Source organism: Talpa europaea (assembly GCF_964194135.1).
Source record: "Talpa europaea genome assembly, chromosome: 7".
Taxonomy (NCBI): Eukaryota; Metazoa; Chordata; class Mammalia; order Eulipotyphla; family Talpidae; genus Talpa; species Talpa europaea.
Genome location: NC_140074.1, coordinates 23,258,010 through 23,278,794, shown reverse-complemented (window position 1 = coordinate 23,278,794; position 20,785 = coordinate 23,258,010). Strand labels below are relative to the sequence as shown.

The following is a 20,785-nucleotide window of genomic DNA, read 5'->3' as shown; positions in this document are numbered from 1 at the left end:
AACAAATACAGTATATGATTTTTTCCCAGCACAACTCCCAGCAAGCTTGTTACTGTCTGCTGGGATCCAGGCCACTTGCCCTTCTCACTTTTGTCTGCCTGGATATTTTCCTTACAGGGAAGCAGGAGGCATATTGAGAAAATCTTGAACATCTTTTCAACTTAGAATGAAGCCTCCTGAACCTCCTGGGGTATGGTGGGTATGGAAGGACAGGTCCACTCTTTATAAGACTGATCATATCTTTGAAACATGAGACAGTGAAAAGCACCTGGCACAGTGCCAGGAACTTTATCAGAGCTCAAGAATGACTTCCTTCTATGCCCAGAAGCCTACAGCCCTAGCTCAGGGCATCTCAGGTGCTTACCCAGCAATTCCTGCACAGAAAAACCCTTCCAGGAAAAGTCCCTGCAGGACCTTTCTCACAACAGTGTTACAGCACCAAGGGCTCACCCTTTATCTGCTCAAAAAAAAAAAAAAAAAAAAAAGGAAGAAACAAAGCCTCATGATGTTAATACACAGGGAATTGTGTATTTTTCAAATTGCAGGAATTTTTGCTTTAAGCTCCTGTGATGCAGTTGCCTACTCTCCCAAGGTATGCTGTGAGACCTGTGGTGGCACCTTGCAACACCCCAAGTCGAGGTGGGAGATGTTGGCATCTCACAGGCTCTTAGGGCTGCTGACTGGATACCATAGCTCAGTATCTTAAAATACCTCCCTGCTGCTTCCCACTCAGCAGGGCACAAGAGAGCTCTATTCCCTTGGAGAGAGGTGTTATTTATAAATCCTGTTATTTGGGTTGAGGGTAGCATGAACCAGTGCTGGGGTCACACATTTATGTAAGTCATGGGCAAACTTTACTCTTCCTTTTCCTCAATCCCTGTTGATATTTAACTTCAAAAGAAACTGCATAGGCTTGAGAAAATTTACTTAAGACCCTATTACCATGTAAAACTTTTGCATCCTTTAATAAGCCATTAGTGTACAAGGCTGGAGAACAGGTTACTCAGTACAGGCAACATTGAAACACTCATTTCAAACTTCTACATTTTGAGATCACTCAGGAAAATTAGGTCCTGATAGGCAATAATCCTGGGTTGCCAGTGTGAAATACGTGCTCAAATGTATTTATTACATATGTTTTATTGCAAGTACTAAGTCCTTAATCTAACTTAGTGTGATTTGGAGATTTGTACTCATATCCAATTCAATCCCAAAGTCTCTGTACTAACTTTAAAAATTTAGTTAAAATAATTAAGAGGGCCTCCCTGGTGGTGCAGGTAGTTGAGCACAATGCTGATTAGCTGTAGGCAGCCTCTGCAGCTCAGGTTCGATCTAGGCCTGCTGGGGAGAAACCCACATGGTGCAGCAGACCTCTCCTGTCTCACCCGCTGCTCCCCTCAACAGTGTTATTTCAGTCAGCCTGCCTGTTCTGTTCCCGCATTTTCTCTGGTGAATCCTCTCACCCTCCTGCACATCTGGCCTGTTCCCCGGTTCTTATATAAATAAATAAATCTTTAAAAAATAATTAAGAATGAATTTTCTCCCAATTAAAGACATCATTGTTTCTTGATAGGTAATTAAAAAGGCAAATAGAAAACTACAGTTTTCTCCAACCAAAAGAGGGAAGGAAGAGAAAGTAACTAACATTTGGTTAGTGCTTGCTTTGAAAAGATGTATTACCTCATTTCACTGCTAAAACAATGATATTGCACAATATTATTTTCTCTTACTTATTCCATGAGAAGTAACGCTGAGAGGATATGCACCTTCTCTTCCCTGCAGAGCCGGTGTTCAGCCGTGCTGCAATTTGAGCCCTGTCCTGTGTTATTCCTTTGAAAGCATGTGTCCTTGCATTGGTTATAGGAAATAATAATAGATTCTGTCATAGGACAGTGCAGTTCTAATCTTTTTATCTTCAAAAAGAGGCCGTGTTTTTATATTTAAATGTCAATTTGGTCCCCCAAATTTTAATGCTTGTTCAACAAAGTCTGTTGTATTTAGTAACTAATTATAATTATTCCTAATGAAATTTGATAATTTTCTGCAAGAGGGGAGAATAAATTATCTTCTTGTTTTCCTTGAAATATCTATTTGATCTTTTAAGATAATTCCCTTTTATGTAAAAATCCATAAACAGAAAACAGACCACCAGAAAGTCGTCTGGCTAGAGTATTCATTTTAGAAATAGAAATCTTTGCATTGGAGTTCTAAAGTAAAACCTCTTGGTTCCGATCTCAGCAAAAGTTTTACGAAGGTAAATTTCATTGGTTTTGAAAATTTACATTTAGGTTCCATGTACACTCGCCAGGATGTATACCATCTAATTATTTGCAAATGACCTAATTCACTTATCTTATTGTAATCTTAGGGAGATTTTTAGATTTAAAAGGCATTATGAAAGTCAGGTAAGCTGGTCTTATGTTCAGAGTGAGGAAGCAGGGGTCCAGATGGGTCAGGCAGTTCACCCAAGGTCACGCAGAAGGAAAGACCTCCAGTCTTGAGCTAGGGCTCATGGTGCAGAACCCATCCTGCCTCCTGAGTCTCAGCATCTATCATGCTTCCTCACTTCTGCATTTTTAAGCACCTAGCGAGTATAAATATAGCTAAAGCACTACACTTTGCTGCTGACAAGTCCTGATATGACCTACTTTAATGAAGATATAATAAAGCAACCAGAACCAGAGTGGCTTTCTGGTATGAGAATGAGCTTTTAAAACACAGCTAGGATTCAAATTCTCATTCAGCTTCTTATTGCTGCATATCCTTATCCAAGTTACATCATTTCTCTACACTTCCTTTTCCTTATCTGGATGAGCTGGATTAAAGAGATGACATATATGAACCACTCATAATAGATACTTCTGGGATTGCTATGGAATGAAATGTGGTTCTGATATTCAGCTTTTCAAAGATATTTCAGGGTTCTTCCCAAGTTTTCAGACCAGGTGGTAATGTTTATGAGTGTTAGATCTCTGCTTTTTGGGGCAGCTAGGTTTGGTTTCTATAAGGCAGGAGAGATAACAAAGGAATTCAGTCTCTAAAAGCAGTGAAAGGCTCATGGAAAATCTGTTCATTTCTTTGACCTTTCCTGGTGGATGCCAAACCCAAAAGGCTTCCCCTAATAGTCAGGACATGGCAGTGCTGCCTGGAATGCTGTAACCACCGCTTGGGACTGAGTGTATCACGTGTGCTTGTCAGTACCCCCCCAAACCAGGCTTCTCCCTGTTGTGACAGATACCTGTCAGTGTTTCCTTACTTGAGATTTCAATTATTTGAAATCTCTCAAAAGATTGAAGAGGAAAGGAAGTGACTGTCGAGTACATAATAGAGCAGTTTAAGGCAGATTGTAATACTATTTTATTTTCACAGGGGCCCTGCCCAAACTGTCATATCATGATCATTTAGGGTGGGTAAGGAAGAAGAGGTACAGCATGGAGGACTCATTACCATCCTGCCCCTTCCACCAGTGAGCACTCATTTTCACCATCCCTGTACTCAATTACTGCCCAGCCTATGCCCACATTTTTGCTGACCCTGTACATCGCAGCATCCTGGTCCACAAAGGCTACTCGTTTCCAGAGCTAAGGAAATCCCATTTGCTGTAAAACTTGATTTTTGATTTATAATGAATCAGACTTAAAAAAAAAAAAAAGACACCGGGACTCCCAATTTTTTTCCTTAGGGGAAAAAGCATTCTGTCCGCTGCCATCATTCAATTTGCGATCAAAACACCCTTCAGAACACCACTTTTGCCCTGTCTTCAATGGTTTAAGATCCCCATGTCTTGACTTTGCATTGCACCTCTCAAGAAAAGAAGTTTAAGTTAATAGCTTAAAATCACCCGCTACTCCCAGGTGACTCTAACAGGCAGCCAACCACTGTCCTAACATTATCCCAGATGCCCCCTTTTTTTGTTCTCACATTAAATGAGTCACCTGGTCCTGTTAATGCTACCCTCCCGAGGACTCTACACTTCTCTTTTTCTCCCCTTTCTTTCCTTAGGAAGCTCTTATTTAAAGTATACTCTTAATGATCTCTCTGCCTCAGCGTCTTCCCAATTTCCTTATGTTAATAATAGGAATCTTTTTGCTAAAACTTAATTTGATTTAATCTGAATTTAAACTCTTTTAAAGGCCCGATTCTTAAGTAACTGTCAGAACCTTTTGATAGGGTCACACTGACTACAAGTAGAATCTAAGCTTATTGGCATGAAATTCAGGGTCCTATATAACATGGTTTCAACTTTGAAACCTGTAGTTGCTTCACCTTGTCCTCTCTGACCTTACACCAAAGCCACAGACTGGTTGAAGTTTCCAGATACTTCAAGCACCTTCATGTGCCTTTGCTCATATTATCCAGATGCCTAGTCACCTTTCCTGTCTCTCTCTGTTTTTATAGTTCATTCTTCAAGAAAACTCAACTTGTGTCAGTTATTTCTGAGCCTACTCGGCCTTCCTTTTGTAGGCAGAATCTATTGCTCTTTTCTGTGATCTAAATGCATTTTAACCTTACCCAGAGCATGGCCATGTCTACTTCCTGTCACATAAGTGGAGCACTGTTTGATTCTCCAACTAGACAGTGAGCTAATTGAGAACAGAACCTGGGGTCTTGCTTCTTTCAAAGTCTCCCAAGCACAGCCCCTCCCACAGTCCCTCCCACACAGTAGGTGCTTAGTAAATACTTGCTTTGTTTTATCACAGAAGGAAAATCCTTTACAGCAAATCTTTGGTAAATACCAATTCAATCAAACGGGTATATTCAGAATTTTTCTGTACTGGTGGATATACATCATTGTGTCCAGTGTAATCTACTTACTGACTTTCGTTAATTTGATCTGTTTTTATCCCTTTACCTAGGGCTCCCCATTTAACCTAGGAACCCTTTTTTTTTTTTTTTTTTTTTGGTGGTGTTGGAGTAAATGAGAGCCTGTATCTAGATTCTGGGAGATTGTATGCTCTTTTCTCATTTTCATAGGAGGCATATTTGTCATGGTATCATTTAGAGATCAGTTACTTTCAAAGAGTCATTTATATGAGAATGTTAATATTAAGTTAGTATTGAGTGAACAGGATGCGCTTTGAGAAATGGAGTCTGGAGAAATGAAGGACGCAGCCACTTCTGGGCTAGTTTGTATAAGGGTAGCATCAGCCAGATTGCCATCAGCATGACCCACTCACCAAATCATACTGTCAGATCATTTAGTGTGTCATTTAGATCTAATTAATGAGCAACCTTTAGATCCATGTCAGAGCACAGTAGGAGGCCTTGGTGCTTGTCAATAGGAAGTCTTTTATAAGGGTTAGAAACAACAATGTATGCAGAAGAATTTTATTAAAAAATTAAAAATTTTAAATGGTATCCTTAATAAGGAACACCTCTGTATGCTTGAGCTTGAGCTAGAATTCTCAACTTGAAACAGGAAACAGACATTCGAACAGAGAAGTAAGGTATCACAAAAGACATGACCTATCTATATCCAGGGCACAGTGGAAGCATGAAATGAGGGAAGGGATCACATACATAGAGGCAGAAAGACTTTGTAGAAGAGGTGTGTGTGCCTGGTGGTGTGTTGGGAGGGCCGATAGAGAGAGAGGGAAGGCCTTTCCAAAGAAGGATAGTTCTAGCAACTTTGGGAAACTGCCTGAACCTGTCCTATGACTGAAAGTCTTCTAAGAAAAATCACCTTATGTAAGTGAACTTTGAAGAGTTTTAGGAATTAACCAGCTGTCTCCTTTTTCTCAGCTCTTTATAAATGTACAACCTGAGACTCGGAGAGGTTTAGTAATTCATCCAAAGTCACAAAGCAAACTTGCTAGCATGTCTGCCCCTCACTGAAATGGCCTATATTTATTGAATGTTTATCTTATGCTAGCATTGTGACATACATTTTGTCATTTAATCTTTACATCAACCTAGTGCAGTGAAAGGGAGATACCATTTATAGATGAGGAAACTGAGGCCCACAGCAAGAAATACAGTCAGGATTTGGACTTAGACATTCTGACACCAGAATCTGTCTTAATCCCAACTGTTCCAACTGCTCCTGCTGCTGTTTATTATTAAACACTAGCAGCGACCTTATGAACAAGATATTTTTCAGAGATTCATAGCAGCTAGATTTAGAGCCGGGATTTTTACCCCTAATAAGCCCAAACTAGTTTATTTTAATGCACTATGATACTTTCCATGAAGGATAAGACCCCGTAGCTTGTCTTCTTGTGGTTCATTTGGATTAAGAAATGAAAATAAAAACAACTTAAGATTTAGCAGTTCTGAGTTCTTACAGTAGTTGCCACACTAGCCATATTCCCAGTTAGTTACCATTTTGTATAAACAGCTTCAGGAGCGACTGAGCAGTGACTCACAGGAACACCGCTTTTAGGTCACAGAAAATAACTCTGTCAGCAATGAGGGCAGAGCTTCAACTTTACTCTCAGCCGAGCTTTTGACTTCCCTTCGGCTGTGCCAGAATTAGAAAACTCGTCAAGGGTGCTGTGGATTACGCTTTCGAGTTGGAAGCTGATTTAGTTTGAGCCTCTGCTGCCCCTTATTCGTCTTCCTTAAAAGATAGCAAAGATTTTGAGGCCCCCCCCAAAAAAAATTTCACATTTTTAGCAGCATACATAACAGGGAACCCTTTTCTTGGATTTGATGAACCTTTTATGTTCATCCTATTTTTCACTTTCTGTTGTTTAAATTCACCCACACTTTTCCTTCCAGAAATCACCTAGGTATGGACTCAGCAAGCCCTTTCCTTTGATGGCTTTTCTGATGGCATTTCACCTGTTAATACTTAGAATGTTTCCTAGTTATTTTTTTTTATAGTAATGAAAATATTTTTAACAAAATTTTTTAGTTGAAAGGGCAAATTAGAGCAGTACCTGGATTGGCAAAATTGGTGAGCATTGCTTACCTAGTTCAGCCATAACTTAGGGTCTCCTGAGGGAAAGTGAACTGGAAAATATTATAGTGCTATTTTTCATAATAGAAGTAATACCTTGACAAGTTATTAAAAAAAAAAGTTTTACAAAGCATTTTTTTTGTTTGTTTGTTTTTTGTTTTTCTTTTTTTTTTTTTTTTTTGTATTTGTAATGACCAAAGCAAAACATTTAAAATCGCAGCTTCTGGAAGAACCATTTGTTCTTGCCAGTCTTGTACCTCTCCTTGAATTTAACCTTGGCCTCTCGTCGGGCCTTGCGTTTAAGAGCAGGATCTCTGAAGACATCCTTGTTGACAACAGTTTTGTCCAAGGGGATATCCACAGAGTACCTGGTGGGCATGAGATGATTGTAGTTATACACTTTCACAAAAGACTTGATCTTTGACCTTTTGGCAATTTTCTTCTTGCCCATGGCAGCTGTCACTTTGCGGGGATAGCGATCAATTCCAGTCACCAGAGCGTGGCTGTAAGGGCAGTTTGCGGTGCCACCATCAATGTTCTTCACAATGACCGCTTTGCGTCCGGAGTAGCGTCCGGCCAAGACCAGCACCACCTTCCCGGGTTTCGTGAACTTGCCCATTTCAGCAGCAACCACTCGGGCCTATAGCCTGTTTTTTGTTTTTTTACAAAAAGCAGCATACCTTTTCTGCTCCCTTTTTCCAGAAGTAACACTTTGAAGATTCTTGTGGCTTTTTCTTTGGTTTTTTACATCTAATCTTGAAACAGTGTGCTTACATCATTCTTGCTTGGTTTTCCAGTTTTGGATGTTTTCTCTTTAATTTCCAGTTTGGAAGATTAGAATTGTCTGCTTTCTTCCTATCTTCCCATTCCTCCACATTCTTTTCCTATCTCATTTTATCAGTATGTTTATAGCATAATTTTTGTTAGATCACTATTCACTGTTTTCATTTTATGCCCTTGCACAAAGCTGAGACATGTAGAATAATATGATAATAATAGGAGACATGTAGAGTCATATGATAATGTGATTCTAGTATGTGGACTCCTTGAAGAGTCCTTGTGCAACCTTTTGATTTCCATCTCCTATTTCTTTTTCTGCTTTTTAGGGGAGATTTGCCCCAACACTATCATTTGTGCTTTTATTGATTTTGTAATTTTATATTTTGCTTACATTCATATTTAATGTATATTTTAATTTCTAAGAATGTTCCTGTTACTGTTTTATTGCATGGATAAAGTATCTTAGACACCTAAAAATATTATTGATAGTTATTTTTGTCTCCTGGAACTGCTTCATATCATTCCATTTTTGTTGTTTTTTTCATAATCTGGTGTTAGTGGCTGATCTTTCCACTTAGGTGGAAAACAATGCTTCTGTGGGGAGGTTGGGTGGGGCTAATTGCTTCTAATGGCTTCAATCTATGATGGACAGCCTGGGATCGTTGCATTGATGCTTCCAGCTCAGGACCCATGAGGTCTCTTTTCTTGGGTTGATTGTGTTACCTGGGCAAGCATATTCTAGTCCCCTGCCCAGAGGCTACACACCTGGTTGCCAGTTCTCTACAAGGATGAGTAGGGGAAGTGGGCTGGCTCTCACTTTCACTATGTGGATTGGCCCTAATGCCCTTTGTTTACTATGGAATGCCACCCTCAGCCAAGCCAGGTATCTTCCCTTTTCTCTTAAAAAAAAAAAGTCTGTTTGATAGCTAGTATCTCCTGCTTTTCAACAAAACAAGTATTTTCTGAAAGTTTCCATTCTTTGTTTGTTTCAAAATACTGTTGGTCACCTGAGCCAAAAGATGTGCATTGTATCTACTTATGAAAACCACTGCCATGCTCTGCTACTGGTTTCCAAGATAGTCTATTCATTTATGGGCACATTTCTTCTACTGCTTAAAAATATAGTTTACACAGCTTTATGCTCACTGTCTCTGGGAGATACACAGGTCAACAAATCTGGATCCTGCTCTCATGGAGCAGAGGAGAGATTGCTATTAAGATGCTGTTTCACAAAAAACCCAATGGGAGGGTGACTTCACCTAATTAGATAGTAAAGATGGGAAAGTAAAGATGGACCCATAGTCAGAGAGATTGCAACAATTTGTAAGAAAGAATAAAGTTTTGAGGGAAAATAATTAGTGATAAAGTGAGAGAAGGTAGATTTCTTAAGAAGAGAAGGATCAGTAGGGGCGAATTCAGCTAGTGAAGCAATCTGGTTGACACCATGTTAGAGGAATTCTGGTGTCTTAAATTGGTATTTTTCCAGTCTTACTCTCTGTTTCTGAAAGTAATACCTTTAAAAATTCATTTAAAAACAGGGATGATAATGTTTAAGAAAGATTAATTCAGAGGTCTGATAATCTTTCAGCTTCCAGAGCTAAACTCAGCATGATCAACACCATGTCCAAAATCCGTGGCCAGGAGAAAGGGCCTGGCTACCCTCAGGCAGAAGCACTGCTCGCAGAGGCCATGCTCAAGTTTGGAAGAGAGCTTGGAGATGACTGCAACTTTGGTAATGACTGCTTTCTCACATTTTCACTCTTTCATTTGTCCATGGGGATTTTAGTGTCAGGTAGAAGCTCTATAGGAAATTATTCAAATCATTTCATATTTTGGTTCTCAATTTCAGCTCTTGTGTACATAAGCCAAAATTTGCTTGTAGGGAAATTCATTATTTTTATTTATTTAATTTTTTAAGATTTATTTATTTATGCATACAATAGCAGGGGTAGGCCAAAGATGCAGGGGGTGAGAGGATCCACCAGAGACAGAGTGGGGAACAGAACAGACAGCCTGAAACACACTGCTGAGGGGAGTAGCGGGCGAGATATGAGAGGTCTGCTGCACCATGTGGGCTGCTCCCTGGACGGCCGGGGATTGAACTTGTGCTGCAGAGGCTTCGGATCGTTTCATAGTGCGGTGCTTAACCCTGCGCGCCACCAGAGAGGCCCAAAATTCATTATTTTTAGTGTGATTTGTCCTAGGGATATTCTTTGTTCTCTGATGAGATCCAAATCTTTATAAGCTGGTTGACATATCCACTTACTGTGGAGTGTGTCTGGCTATAACTGAGTCTTGGGGCAAAGAAAACAGTCACAATCAGTGTGATTCAACACCCTGACCCATGAATGTTCCCTTAGATTTCTGCTCTTTTGTGTATGGAACATAATTCTACTGCCTCAGGTGAGACGTGATGTATTCCTTCACTGCCCTCTCGTCTCACATTCTAAACACCTTCTGTTTTACTCCCTGGTAATGTGAGGTCTCAGCAAATAACCATCCTTCTTGGTTGAACCTGGCTCTCTGTTCCTGGTATTTCCTTTTGCTAAATGCATTGTCCTTAGATGAGGCCTCTATTAGAGCAACAATAGAATGGGGAAGGCTAGGGAGCTTCCCAAATTGCTTTTTAATGGAAAAGCAAATTTTTATGTTTTTTTATAAAGTGAGAGATACCATCATCCTCTTGGAGAATGATGTGAAAACTCTACGTGAAAACTGTAATGTTTTCTGGAAAGTATATTATGTTTTCTCTTGTCTCAGTTGTCTGCAGAATACAGGTAGTAAGCCCACGGTATTAGATTGTGATTTATTTATTAGATTGTGATTTATTTATTAGATTGTGATTTCATTCTTCATTTTCCCCTTCCAGGCCCAGCACTTGGTGATGTGGGAGAGGCCATGCGGGAACTCTCAGAGGTGAAAGACTCTTTGGACATGGAAGTAAAGCAGAACTTCATTGACCCCCTTCAGAATCTTCATGACAAAGATCTGAGGGAAATTCAGGTACCTACAACTAGTGTTTTGGGAAGGGGGCACTTTAACTCATGCAGATGCAAGTGTCCTTTTCAATAAGAAAACATTTTTAAGCTTTTTGTGCATATTGTCACCACTGAGCGTGTGAATTGCAAGACATTCCAGTAAAATCAATTGATGGAAACCAGAAATTCAGTAATTTTTGCTTCACTCTTTTGACGGTATTACATTTGTAATGAATATTACATTTTACTTCTCCACATTTGATTTTCACTTAAAGTTTTTTTTTCAAGCTCTCTCCAGAATACTATACTTTCCCTGATAATACAAAATTAAATTATTCTATGGGTTTCTGGACTGATTTTACCTCCTAAGATTCTAACTGTACCAGTTGTGAGCTTAAATACAGTCTGTCACTCTAGAGATGTGTTTTCATATTGATTGTTAGAATGAGGAAAAATATCCATTAATTCTCTTCCTAAAACATGCAGAAGAGTTGAGCTATGTCTTACAAAGTTCATCTGATTTCACCTTTATATAGCTATGTAATGTTTGTTCATTCATTCTTTCAACAAATACTTGCTAAACCTGTCTGAAATTTAACTCTGTTGACTGTAAAATGGACTGCCATAATTAAACTCTCCTAGATCCCCTTATTCTAACTTTAATCTTCCTCAGCCTTACCACTTTCTCAAGATCCAACAGTTAAAAAGTGGTAGACTTACTCTAAATCTAAAGTGTAACTGTGACTCCAGTGCTATGTACCCTGCCACTAACTCCAAGTTCAGTGCTTTATTCCTTCAAAGGAATAAATGTTTAGTTTGGATGAAGGCATGAAATAGAGGCAGAGCATGTACTTGGAAGGAAGGCCTTGAATATTCTTTCGCCTTTCCTTTTTACTTCTTTTTCTTTTTTATTATTAACTAATTAAATTTTAATTGAGGTGATATTAAGAGGCCCCAATTAGGTATTGCCAACATAGTGCACCCACCTCCGAATTACCCATAGTCCACCACCGTAGTCCACTGTGCTTCCTTCCCTCTTGGTTCTTACCCTCCCCCACTCCCTTTCCCCTCTGGATGCTTCAGTTCTATAGTCTACTTTCAAGGGTTAGGTTTTTTTTTTTTACAAGGGTTAATTTTTTAGCCTAGTTTTATTTATTTATTTTTTTTAATTTTTTTTTTTTCTTTTATAGAGGCATGTTTTATTTATTTATTTGTTTGTTTGTTCGTTTGTTTCGTTTATACATGCACTGGGTACAGTCAGAAGCGCGGGAGGGTGAGAGAATTCACCAGAGCCAGAGCAGGGAGCAGAGCAGGCAGAAGGACCGAAGTACACTGCTGAGGGGAGCAGCGGGCGGCAGGAGAGGTCTGCGCACCATGTGGGACCCTCCTCTGGTGGCCGGGGAGCAGCCGGGAATCGAACCGGCGCTGCAGAGGCTGCGGGCAGCTTCGCAACCCAGCGCTCAACCACTGCGCCACCGGGGAGGCCCATTTTAGCCTAGTTTTAATATGACCCTTTGTTGGGGTCCTTTGTACTCCACATATTAGTGACACCATCTGGTATTTGTCTTTCTCCTTCTGACCTGTTTCACTTTGCATTATACCTTCTAGCTCCATCCATGTTGCTCAAATGGCATGAGTTTATCTTTTCAACAAATGACGTTCTACTATGTATATATACCACATCTTCTTGATTCATTCTTTTGTTTTGGGTCATTTGAGTTGTTTCCATAATTTGGCTTTTATAGATAGCACTACAAAAAAACATGGAAGTGCAAGTTTCCTTTCAAGAGTGTTTTTGAAATTCTCAGGTGAATGCCAGGGAGTTGGGTTACTGGATTGTATAGAGACATTTATGGATCTCAATTTAATGTCTTTCTCATTTTTTCACATTCCAGCCCTGTTTTCATCTCCTTCCCTTTCATTCCTTACATATCCAGAATCAAGGAAAATCCAGCATTTTCTCCAGTCCATAGTAGTGAAGCACCACAGTTCTGAGGAAGAAAACGTTTTGTAGCTTTGAGAAGCTATTTTTCCATTTGTCCCTGGAAGTGTTGGGCAGAGACTGGACAGCCATGTATTAGGGGTGATGCAAGGAGGGATTCAAGCATGGTGTGGGGCATTAGATCCTTTCTAAGGATCCTTCCCAGCTAGGTTATGTGATTGAATTTCATTATCTGTCAAATGGGAAAGTCAAGCTAATCGTTAGTTCCCCCAAATCTGCATCTGTCAGCTAGCTTAAGTGTTAAGATATTGATTCCTGGGCTTCCACCCTAGGTATTCTTGTTCATATTTTTAATAGGCAACTTAGTTCTTTTTTTTTTTTTTGAGATTTATTTATGCATACAAGAGCTGGGGTATAGGCCAGAGGTGAGCGGGGCGGTGTGGGGAACAGAACAGGCAGACTGACTGAAACACACTGCTGAGGGGAGCAGTGGGCAAGTCAGGAGAGGTCTGCTGCACCATGTGCTCCCTGGCCATTTGGGAATCGAACTTGTGCTGCAGAGGCTGTGGATTGCTTCATAGTACAGTGCTTAACCCCTTGCGCCACCAGGGAGGTCCCAACTTAGTTATTTCTAACAGATTGGATTACTTCAAAAATAAGTTTTTTCCAGCACTAACATATTGTGGCTCTAAAGCAAGAATATCATTATTTCTCACTTTATTTCAAGGAAAGAGTTTTTCCTCTACCTTCTAACAAGACTCTATTTCTCTGGAAATGGGGACATTGGGCTCTACATGCCTGTGCTCTCCACATGTGTGGGGCATGGACACACATTCCCAGATTTTGTCATGGAAAGGAAAGGCATATTCCAGCCTGACTTTGGTTCGGCAAGAGCAGAATATAAAGGGCACTGGTAGTTCTCACAGTTTCCTCCTTGCTCTTAATTCATTTCAGGATGATGCAGTCATCTTTACTTTTCTGGTGATGAGATATTTTACAATTTAGCCTGTCTTATTTTAGAAGCAAATAGGCATGATGGGCTGTAAATAGGTCTTTTCCATTAAGTCCTTTCAAAGCATATTCCTACACTTCACTTTTTCAGCATCATCTAAAGAAGTTGGAGGGTCGACGCCTGGACTTTGATTATAAGAAAAAACGACAAGGCAAGATTCCAGATGAAGAACTTCGTCAAGCTCTGGAGAAATTTGATGAGTCTAAAGAAATTGCTGAGTCAAGCATGTTCAATCTCTTGGAGATGGATGTGAGTAACTGTCCTGTGGTTTTAAATTTAATTTTGCTATTAAATCACAAGATTATTGCGTTAAAGTGTTACATGATTAAAAACATCATAATATCTGCTACACACTATCTTGAGAACATCAGAAGATTCTTTTTTTAAAAAAAATTGAAATTATAAAGAACATAGAGGAATGGTAAATTTTTTTCTTTATTCCCACAGTTGATTTAACTAGATTGTCTGCTACTAATGATCTAAATAGTAGCAATATCTATGTTGCTTATTACCAATAGTAGAAAGATAAAGGATGTTTCTGGATGAACCATGTATATAAGTCCAGTAGCTTAAAAAAAATTACCCTGTTGGAATACAGTGCAGATGTACTACAAATTATAAAAGAACATCAACTATAATGCATTCTGAATTGAGTGTCCAACATAGTTTAAGCTATTCTATATTTTGAAGCAAAGTTGACATTTTCTTTCAGAAAGTCATTTCAGTTGAGATGGATGATTGTGGCATAGATTCTATATTTGGAGCATAGATGAGGTGGTTTAAAAACTAAGGTCACATTTCCAGAGTACTAAATTATTATTCATGGCTTTAGAAGGTCTGTTACCCTCGAAGCTATAAGGACATTCCTTCCTTCCCAGTACTCATGTAACAAAACCTGTTAACCAGCTTTACTGTCCTTGCTCATCCCCACACCAGCCTCATTATTTGTTTGCCAACTTTGCCAAGATGTTTATGGTGCCTTGATGTACTATTACTTAACCACTGTGGCCTGACTGGTGACTGGCAAGGGAGGCATGTTGAACATATTGAACTTTCCCACCACCCAGATACCATGTAGGGTTGTGTGTATGGGAAATAACTTGTCCATCTACTCAACAGGAATATTGAAGTCATGAGGAGTAACCTCAATCACCACACTCGTACCCTCACCCAGTGCCCCACCCTACCCCAAAACTCATGGGCAGTATTGGCTCTGTTGACATTAAGGCCTCTGTTCAACTAGATCACAACAGGAGACTCAAATTGAAGAATAACCAAAGATGCCTAGAGTTGGCGTGAACCCAGGATGTCACTTGAGGCAATACCTTTATGTTATAGATGCGAATCAGACAGGACAAGGTTTTCCATCAAACCCCACTATTCCCCACAGTACTCATATGAGAAATCAATATTCACATTTTTGTTAACAGCACTAATATTGACTTAGCTTAAAAATATAGGGAGCTTGAAGTCATCTGTAGACAGCACAATTCACAAAAATGAGAACAGAAAACACATCTATAAAAGAATTTGGGGTCTCATTTATGAAAACATACAACACACTCGAGACTGAATTGTGTATAAATTCTGTGTTTCATTAGGTTTGATTAGAGTAGCTGAGAAAGGAACCAAAACAAGTTCATCTTATGAAACTGCTCAAAACACAAAGGGGGAGAATCCCTTTGGTGACTTGCTTCCAAGGAAGCAGTGTGCTTCACCTCATTTATTTACCTAAACCCCACAAGACATTATGGGTGAGTCATTTTATTGTAAGTATTAGGAAAAGAGATCCCTGTTACCCACTGTAAAAAGCAACACGTGCGCGCGCACACACACGTCAGTGACTAGTTTCCAGGCTCTTAGCAAAAAAATGAAAATACCAGGTTTCTCCCTCGATGTTTTAGTTATTATAGTCCTCTGTTGTAAGGTTAAAACAATTTACTATGCTATAACTTGAGTTTTTCTTGCATAGTTATTACTAGGTTTTGTTAGTATTCAAAATAACAGGAGACATACTATTGTAAAGATGCCAGTTCTTCCCCAAATTAATAAATTACTTGATCAATAAAAGCTCATTTGAATTTTCAAAAAAAAAAGTATAGGGAGCAAAGCTTGGTGAATATATCCTTTTCCTATAGGAAATCAATAAAATAAACCAAATCCTAACATCAGAAAGTTATAGCTAAGCATGAGACTGTTTAATGGGTGTCATGTGATCTTCACAGGATTCTGACTTATGTTGTTTCTCCTCTTGGTAAGCATTTCCAAACACAAGGGTGATTTCTTATCTTTATTTGATTTGGAACCTGCAAAACCATCTTAACTGTCTTAGCTGGGCTCAGCACACAGTCATTGGCATCACCAAGCAGTGGGTTGTGTCGGGGGCAGCCCTATCTTAGGTGCCAGGCAGTAGTAGTTGCTTAAGGACAGTAATGGGTAACTAAGGTGTGATTCCCCATTTCTGCAGATTGAACAGGTGAGCCAGCTCTCTGCGCTCGTGCAGGCCCAGCTGGAGTACCACAAGCAGGCGGTCCAGATCCTGCAGCAAGTCACCGTCAGACTGGAAGAAAGGTATTTTACAATTCCACTGTATTTTACTTTTTTTTTTTTGCCATGATATGAGGTGTAAGGAAGTGGAAATAATAGAAAGAATATATTTCTGCCTAAATTCCTGTTGATCCTGTACAGATAGCTAGTGGGCCATTTGTTTTTATTTTGTCCTGTGCTTTGCTTACCTTTGTTCCATTGATTCTAACCCTGTGTTTATGAGAGGTGATACTTGGATTATATCTTGACTACCACCGACGGAACACCAAGGTGCTACCAATGATGATGTAATTTCTTTTTTTAAAAAAATATTTGTTTGTTTATGCATACAAGAGCTGGCGTACAGGCCAGAGATGCAGGGGGAGAGGATTCACCAGAAACAGAGCGGGGAACAGAACAGGCAGACTGACCAAAGTACACTGCTGAGGGTAGCATCGGGCAAGTCGGGAGAGGTCTGCTGCGCCATGTGGGTTGCTCCCTGGCCCGCTGGGGACTGAACTTGTGCTGCAGAGGCTGTGGATTGCTTCAGTGCTTAACTCCTTGCGCCACTGTGTGGATGCTGAAGGATATAATCATCAATCTTATACCAGTCCTGTAAATGAAGTAATATTAAACCAAGTGGCTAATAACAGATGAGGCACTGAAGCTCAGGGGTATGAAATAACTAGCCCAGGGTCACACAGTGCTGCAACTGGGGTTCATGAACAGGTGTAACCTATTTGAAAGACTGTCTTTTTTCATTTTGCATTTGTCTTGGTGGTGATACAAATCTTCCACCATAAGAGAAAGCTACCTTTGTATCCCTGTTCCATGTCCTCAGATGTGCCCCATTGGACTGTGGTAATTTATTTGGAGAATGAGTATCTCTGGAGTTGGGGCACACAGTGTGCACGCTGTATGCAGTAGTACTGCATTATGGTACTTTACTTAGATTAAGCAGGATATTTCTGCTAACCATATGCATATCAAGGATCACCTCAGCAACCTTAACTCTCAGCTCTTTACTAGACTAATCTCTAATAGCTGATAAGCAAACGTGTCCTCAAGTCATTATGCTGCACTGTGGGAAAGCTCCTCATCTGTTTCCATCTGGCCAGACACTCCCTTTCCTCACTGTCTTCTTGAACTATGCATCTTCTTTCAGTGAACCCTCGTGTGAATATATCTAACATTCTGAAGCCTCTAAGACTTTTACAATCATACGTACACTAGAACATACTAAATAAATGTGTCTTTATGAATTCTGAGCATTAAGGACCACTTTGCTTATTTTCCCCCAGAAATATGTTCAAAATCAGTATCATTCTGCTAACAACTGTATTCTTAATTCTCTCTACTCACTCTTGCAAATCTGTTGTCTACCTTACTTAGCGAACACCTGAAACTGGAAAATACTTAGGGGTGTGAAAACTACATTTACTGACCCAGCTATCTACTTTCCTCCTGCCTGCATTCACTTCTTCCTTCCTAGATCCCACAGGGCTCAATATTCTTGGAGGAGGCAGAGTTTCCTCCTTTCCTCATACCAGTCCTCCTCAGGCTCTAGGTGGACTAGCTGTCTTCGGAAACAACTAATGATCCATCTGGGAGTGACTCTTACCTATGTTTTGCCTCCTCCCTTACCTTCTCCAACTTTCCCATAGACAGAGGATCTCCTTCCCACCCTCGCCCTGTGCATCCCTGTAGTAATTTTTCCATGTCTCTGTAACAGCATTTTTGACCCTTTTTATTTATGTTCGCTGTCCCCAACAGACCAAAGTGCACAAGGGCACAAATAGTATCTTATTAATCTTTATGTTCCTGGCATCTAGCACAGTGCATATTTGCAAAGTAAGCTCTGAATGAATGAAGTAAGAAGCAAGGGATTGAAAGAACGGATGAAGACAGTGAGGTTATGACCATAAAAGGACATCACTAAAAGCAGAGCCAGATACATGTATGAAAACTAAAGGTCATTTTCAGACTTCCTCTCTTCCCCAGTAATAGATTGGTGTGTGACTCAGGCATTTCCTGGGTTTTATTTATTTATTTATTTTTGCCTGTCTCATTTGGCTACATGCTCTCCCTTCCCCCTTTCTCTGTCAATGCAGAATAAGACAAGCGTCATCTCAACCTAGAAGGGAATATCAGCCCAAACCACGAATGAGCCTGGAGTTTCCAACTGGAGACAGTACCCAGCCCAATGGGGGCCTCTCTCACACAGGTACCCCCAAACCTGCAGGTAAGGAGCTGAGACCTACAGAACCCAGTACATGGGTCTTGGACACATCTTTTTAACACTTCCAAAAATTTTAGGAGCAATCCACTCTTGCTGCATAAGAAGCATACATACTGTAATATATGTCTTACAAAATTCTTCTGCCAGCTAGAAGCTCTTTACAGTAATCCTCCTTTTTTCACCCATTATATCTTCCCCCTTCCCCCATTTCTGTTTTCTCTGTAATACAATTTCATATCTGCTTTTCTCTCACTCTCCATCACCAGCACACACTAATGTCCTAACTAATACTTGATTTTGACTGTCACCTTAACATGTCAAGCATGCATGAGAGTGAATGCCCGTGGCTAGTGACGCACACATGCTCTCACATACAACCCACAGGCAGCAGCTTCGGGAGTGTGTAGGGTGGGTTTCCTGAGTCAAAGAGCAAAGGAGTGAATATATTTGCAGATGAATCCTGCCTCCCTTCCCTTCCCTGCTCTAACCAGTTCATCTGTCCTGGTTGATACAATAAAAGCTAAAATTCATTTTGCATCAGGAATGTGGATATATACCCAACAATGTATTCTTTCAGTTGAAACCATCACTCTCCTCACCCCTACACATAAAGAATAGATAAAACCTGTGCTTGAGACATTTCCACCTTGACATTTGCTGCATTGAAGAAGTGGAAACTATCTTATGCTGGGTATGGATTTCAAAGACCTGCAATTTTCTTCTGTTTTTCCTGTATCCCCAATGCTTATGTTCTATAGGAATTTATAAGGAGCGCAGAGGGTTTTGTGATGACAGCAGGGACCCTCTGCCCTCTGAGCTCACTGAGCTGCTCAGAGCCCCAGCATGCCAAATAGACAGCTCAACTCTTAGCAGTTAACTGGTTCTAAGGACCATTCATATAAGTTAAGTGTAACTTGCTTCTCCCTGCTGAGAAACCAACCACATATTTCACTTTGATAGACTTATTAATTTGCTGCTTTATCTAAGTAAAAATAAATTACATAGTTTCCTTCAAAACTATCTAGATGGCATGGAAGCTTTGTGCACTTGTCTGAGTTTATATGCCTGTTTGTATATGCACTCTATTAATATATTTGGCTATTTTAAGTAGATCCATTTTGAAGATACATTTCCATTCTTCATTATTTTACTCATAGTGCATTATTTTCCATATATCTTAGCTCTAGTGCACTCCTCATATTTACATATGCAACATTACATTACATTACATATTACCACACAATTAACATTATGCATATTTCCTATACAAATTGAAATTTATTTAATTTTTTACATAATCTCATTTAATCACCAAAATACTACCATTTAGGAGCAATTTTAGACAAAGAAACTGAGTGTGAAATAAATTGTGCAAGGTCACACAGTGTAAGAACTTGCACTCAATGTTTACACTGTTTTGTTTTCACAACATTATAGCAGTTTTCTGGGCGCCAGAATCATTATTTTTGAAACAAATAAGAAATGGCATTGTTACTTTGAGGTTACACAGCATTGTCCGTGAAGTCTACTGTTTCACATGTGAAGAGCTCTTAAAGTGCTAGAAGGGAAGGAATTCTGGCTGTGTTGTGCTGTTAACCTAAATCTCATTATAAACTCCTAAGTCATTCAGTCTCCCATCTCTGGGCATTGTCAGGAAGGCAAAGCTTGATGAACTGTGTTGTCCATATCACAAAAATAGACGTGTTCATTTTTCTTACTGGAAACGGAAACAGGAACCCAACAACTTCCAGAAATCTGAGAAAGCTTCTGAAAACTGATAGAGGGCAGCGGAGCCTGGGGATGGGTCGAGTAGCAGCAGGCAACTTGGGCAAGAAGAGAAGCGAGGGAGGAACAAAGGGCACAGCGGCCAGGCGGTGCTGCAGGCTGTGGCTGTGTGTTAAATCCCCCGTCTCTCTGTGTTCTTCTCTCCTGCTCTGACTCCCAGGTGCCCCAATGGATCAACCCTGCTGCCGAGCCCTGTACGACTTTGAGCCTGAAAATGAAGGGGAGTTGGGTTTTAAAGAGGGTGATATCATCACACTCACTAACCAAATTGATGAGAACTGGTACGAGGGGATGCTTCATGGCCAATCAGGCTTCTTCCCCATCAATTATGTGGAAATTCTGGTTGCCCTACCCCATTAGGATGTTTTGCTGGCTGGCTCACCTCCTCTTGACCCGGATAGTTAAGTTTAACCACTGCTTTGGTAATGCTGCTTACAACACATCCCAAGTGCAGGCCGCAGTGGTCCAAGTCATCAAGCCCCACCGAGTATCTTTGGTTGACTTGTGTGATCCCACAGAGTCATGGTGATGGGTGGTATCTTCTTAGTCTGGTGGGCATGGCATGTGCTTTTTAAATACCATCTGAGACCAGCCAGTAGTGCTGTTTACACAGTTCTCAGGA

At 40.1% G+C, this 20,785-nt stretch overlaps 2 protein-coding genes across 2 annotated transcripts in view; one reads left to right on the top strand and one right to left on the bottom strand.

Annotated features, from left to right (window-relative positions):
- SH3GL2 (SH3 domain containing GRB2 like 2, endophilin A1) overlaps positions 1-20,523 on the top strand; it is a gene marked incomplete at both ends in the record, with an annotated part of 186,512 nt that extends 165,989 nt beyond the window's left edge. Inside the window, 6 exons of the mRNA XM_084239277.1 lie at positions 9,270-9,413; positions 10,551-10,684; positions 13,704-13,862; positions 16,081-16,184; positions 18,251-18,381; positions 20,324-20,523. Coding sequence (XP_084095403.1) covers positions 9,270-9,413; positions 10,551-10,684; positions 13,704-13,862; positions 16,081-16,184; positions 18,251-18,381; positions 20,324-20,523 — 872 coding nt within the window. The remainder of the gene's footprint in view (positions 1-9,269; positions 9,414-10,550; positions 10,685-13,703; positions 13,863-16,080; positions 16,185-18,250; positions 18,382-20,323) is intronic.
- On the bottom strand, positions 7,110-7,520 carry LOC311174681 (large ribosomal subunit protein eL27-like; the record flags this gene model as incomplete). Its single annotated transcript, XM_084239278.1, has 1 exon — positions 7,110-7,520. One exon carries the CDS (start codon positions 7,518-7,520, stop codon positions 7,110-7,112), a length of 411 nt encoding a protein of 136 aa, XP_084095404.1.
- Positions 20,524-20,785: the final 262 nt, after the last annotated feature.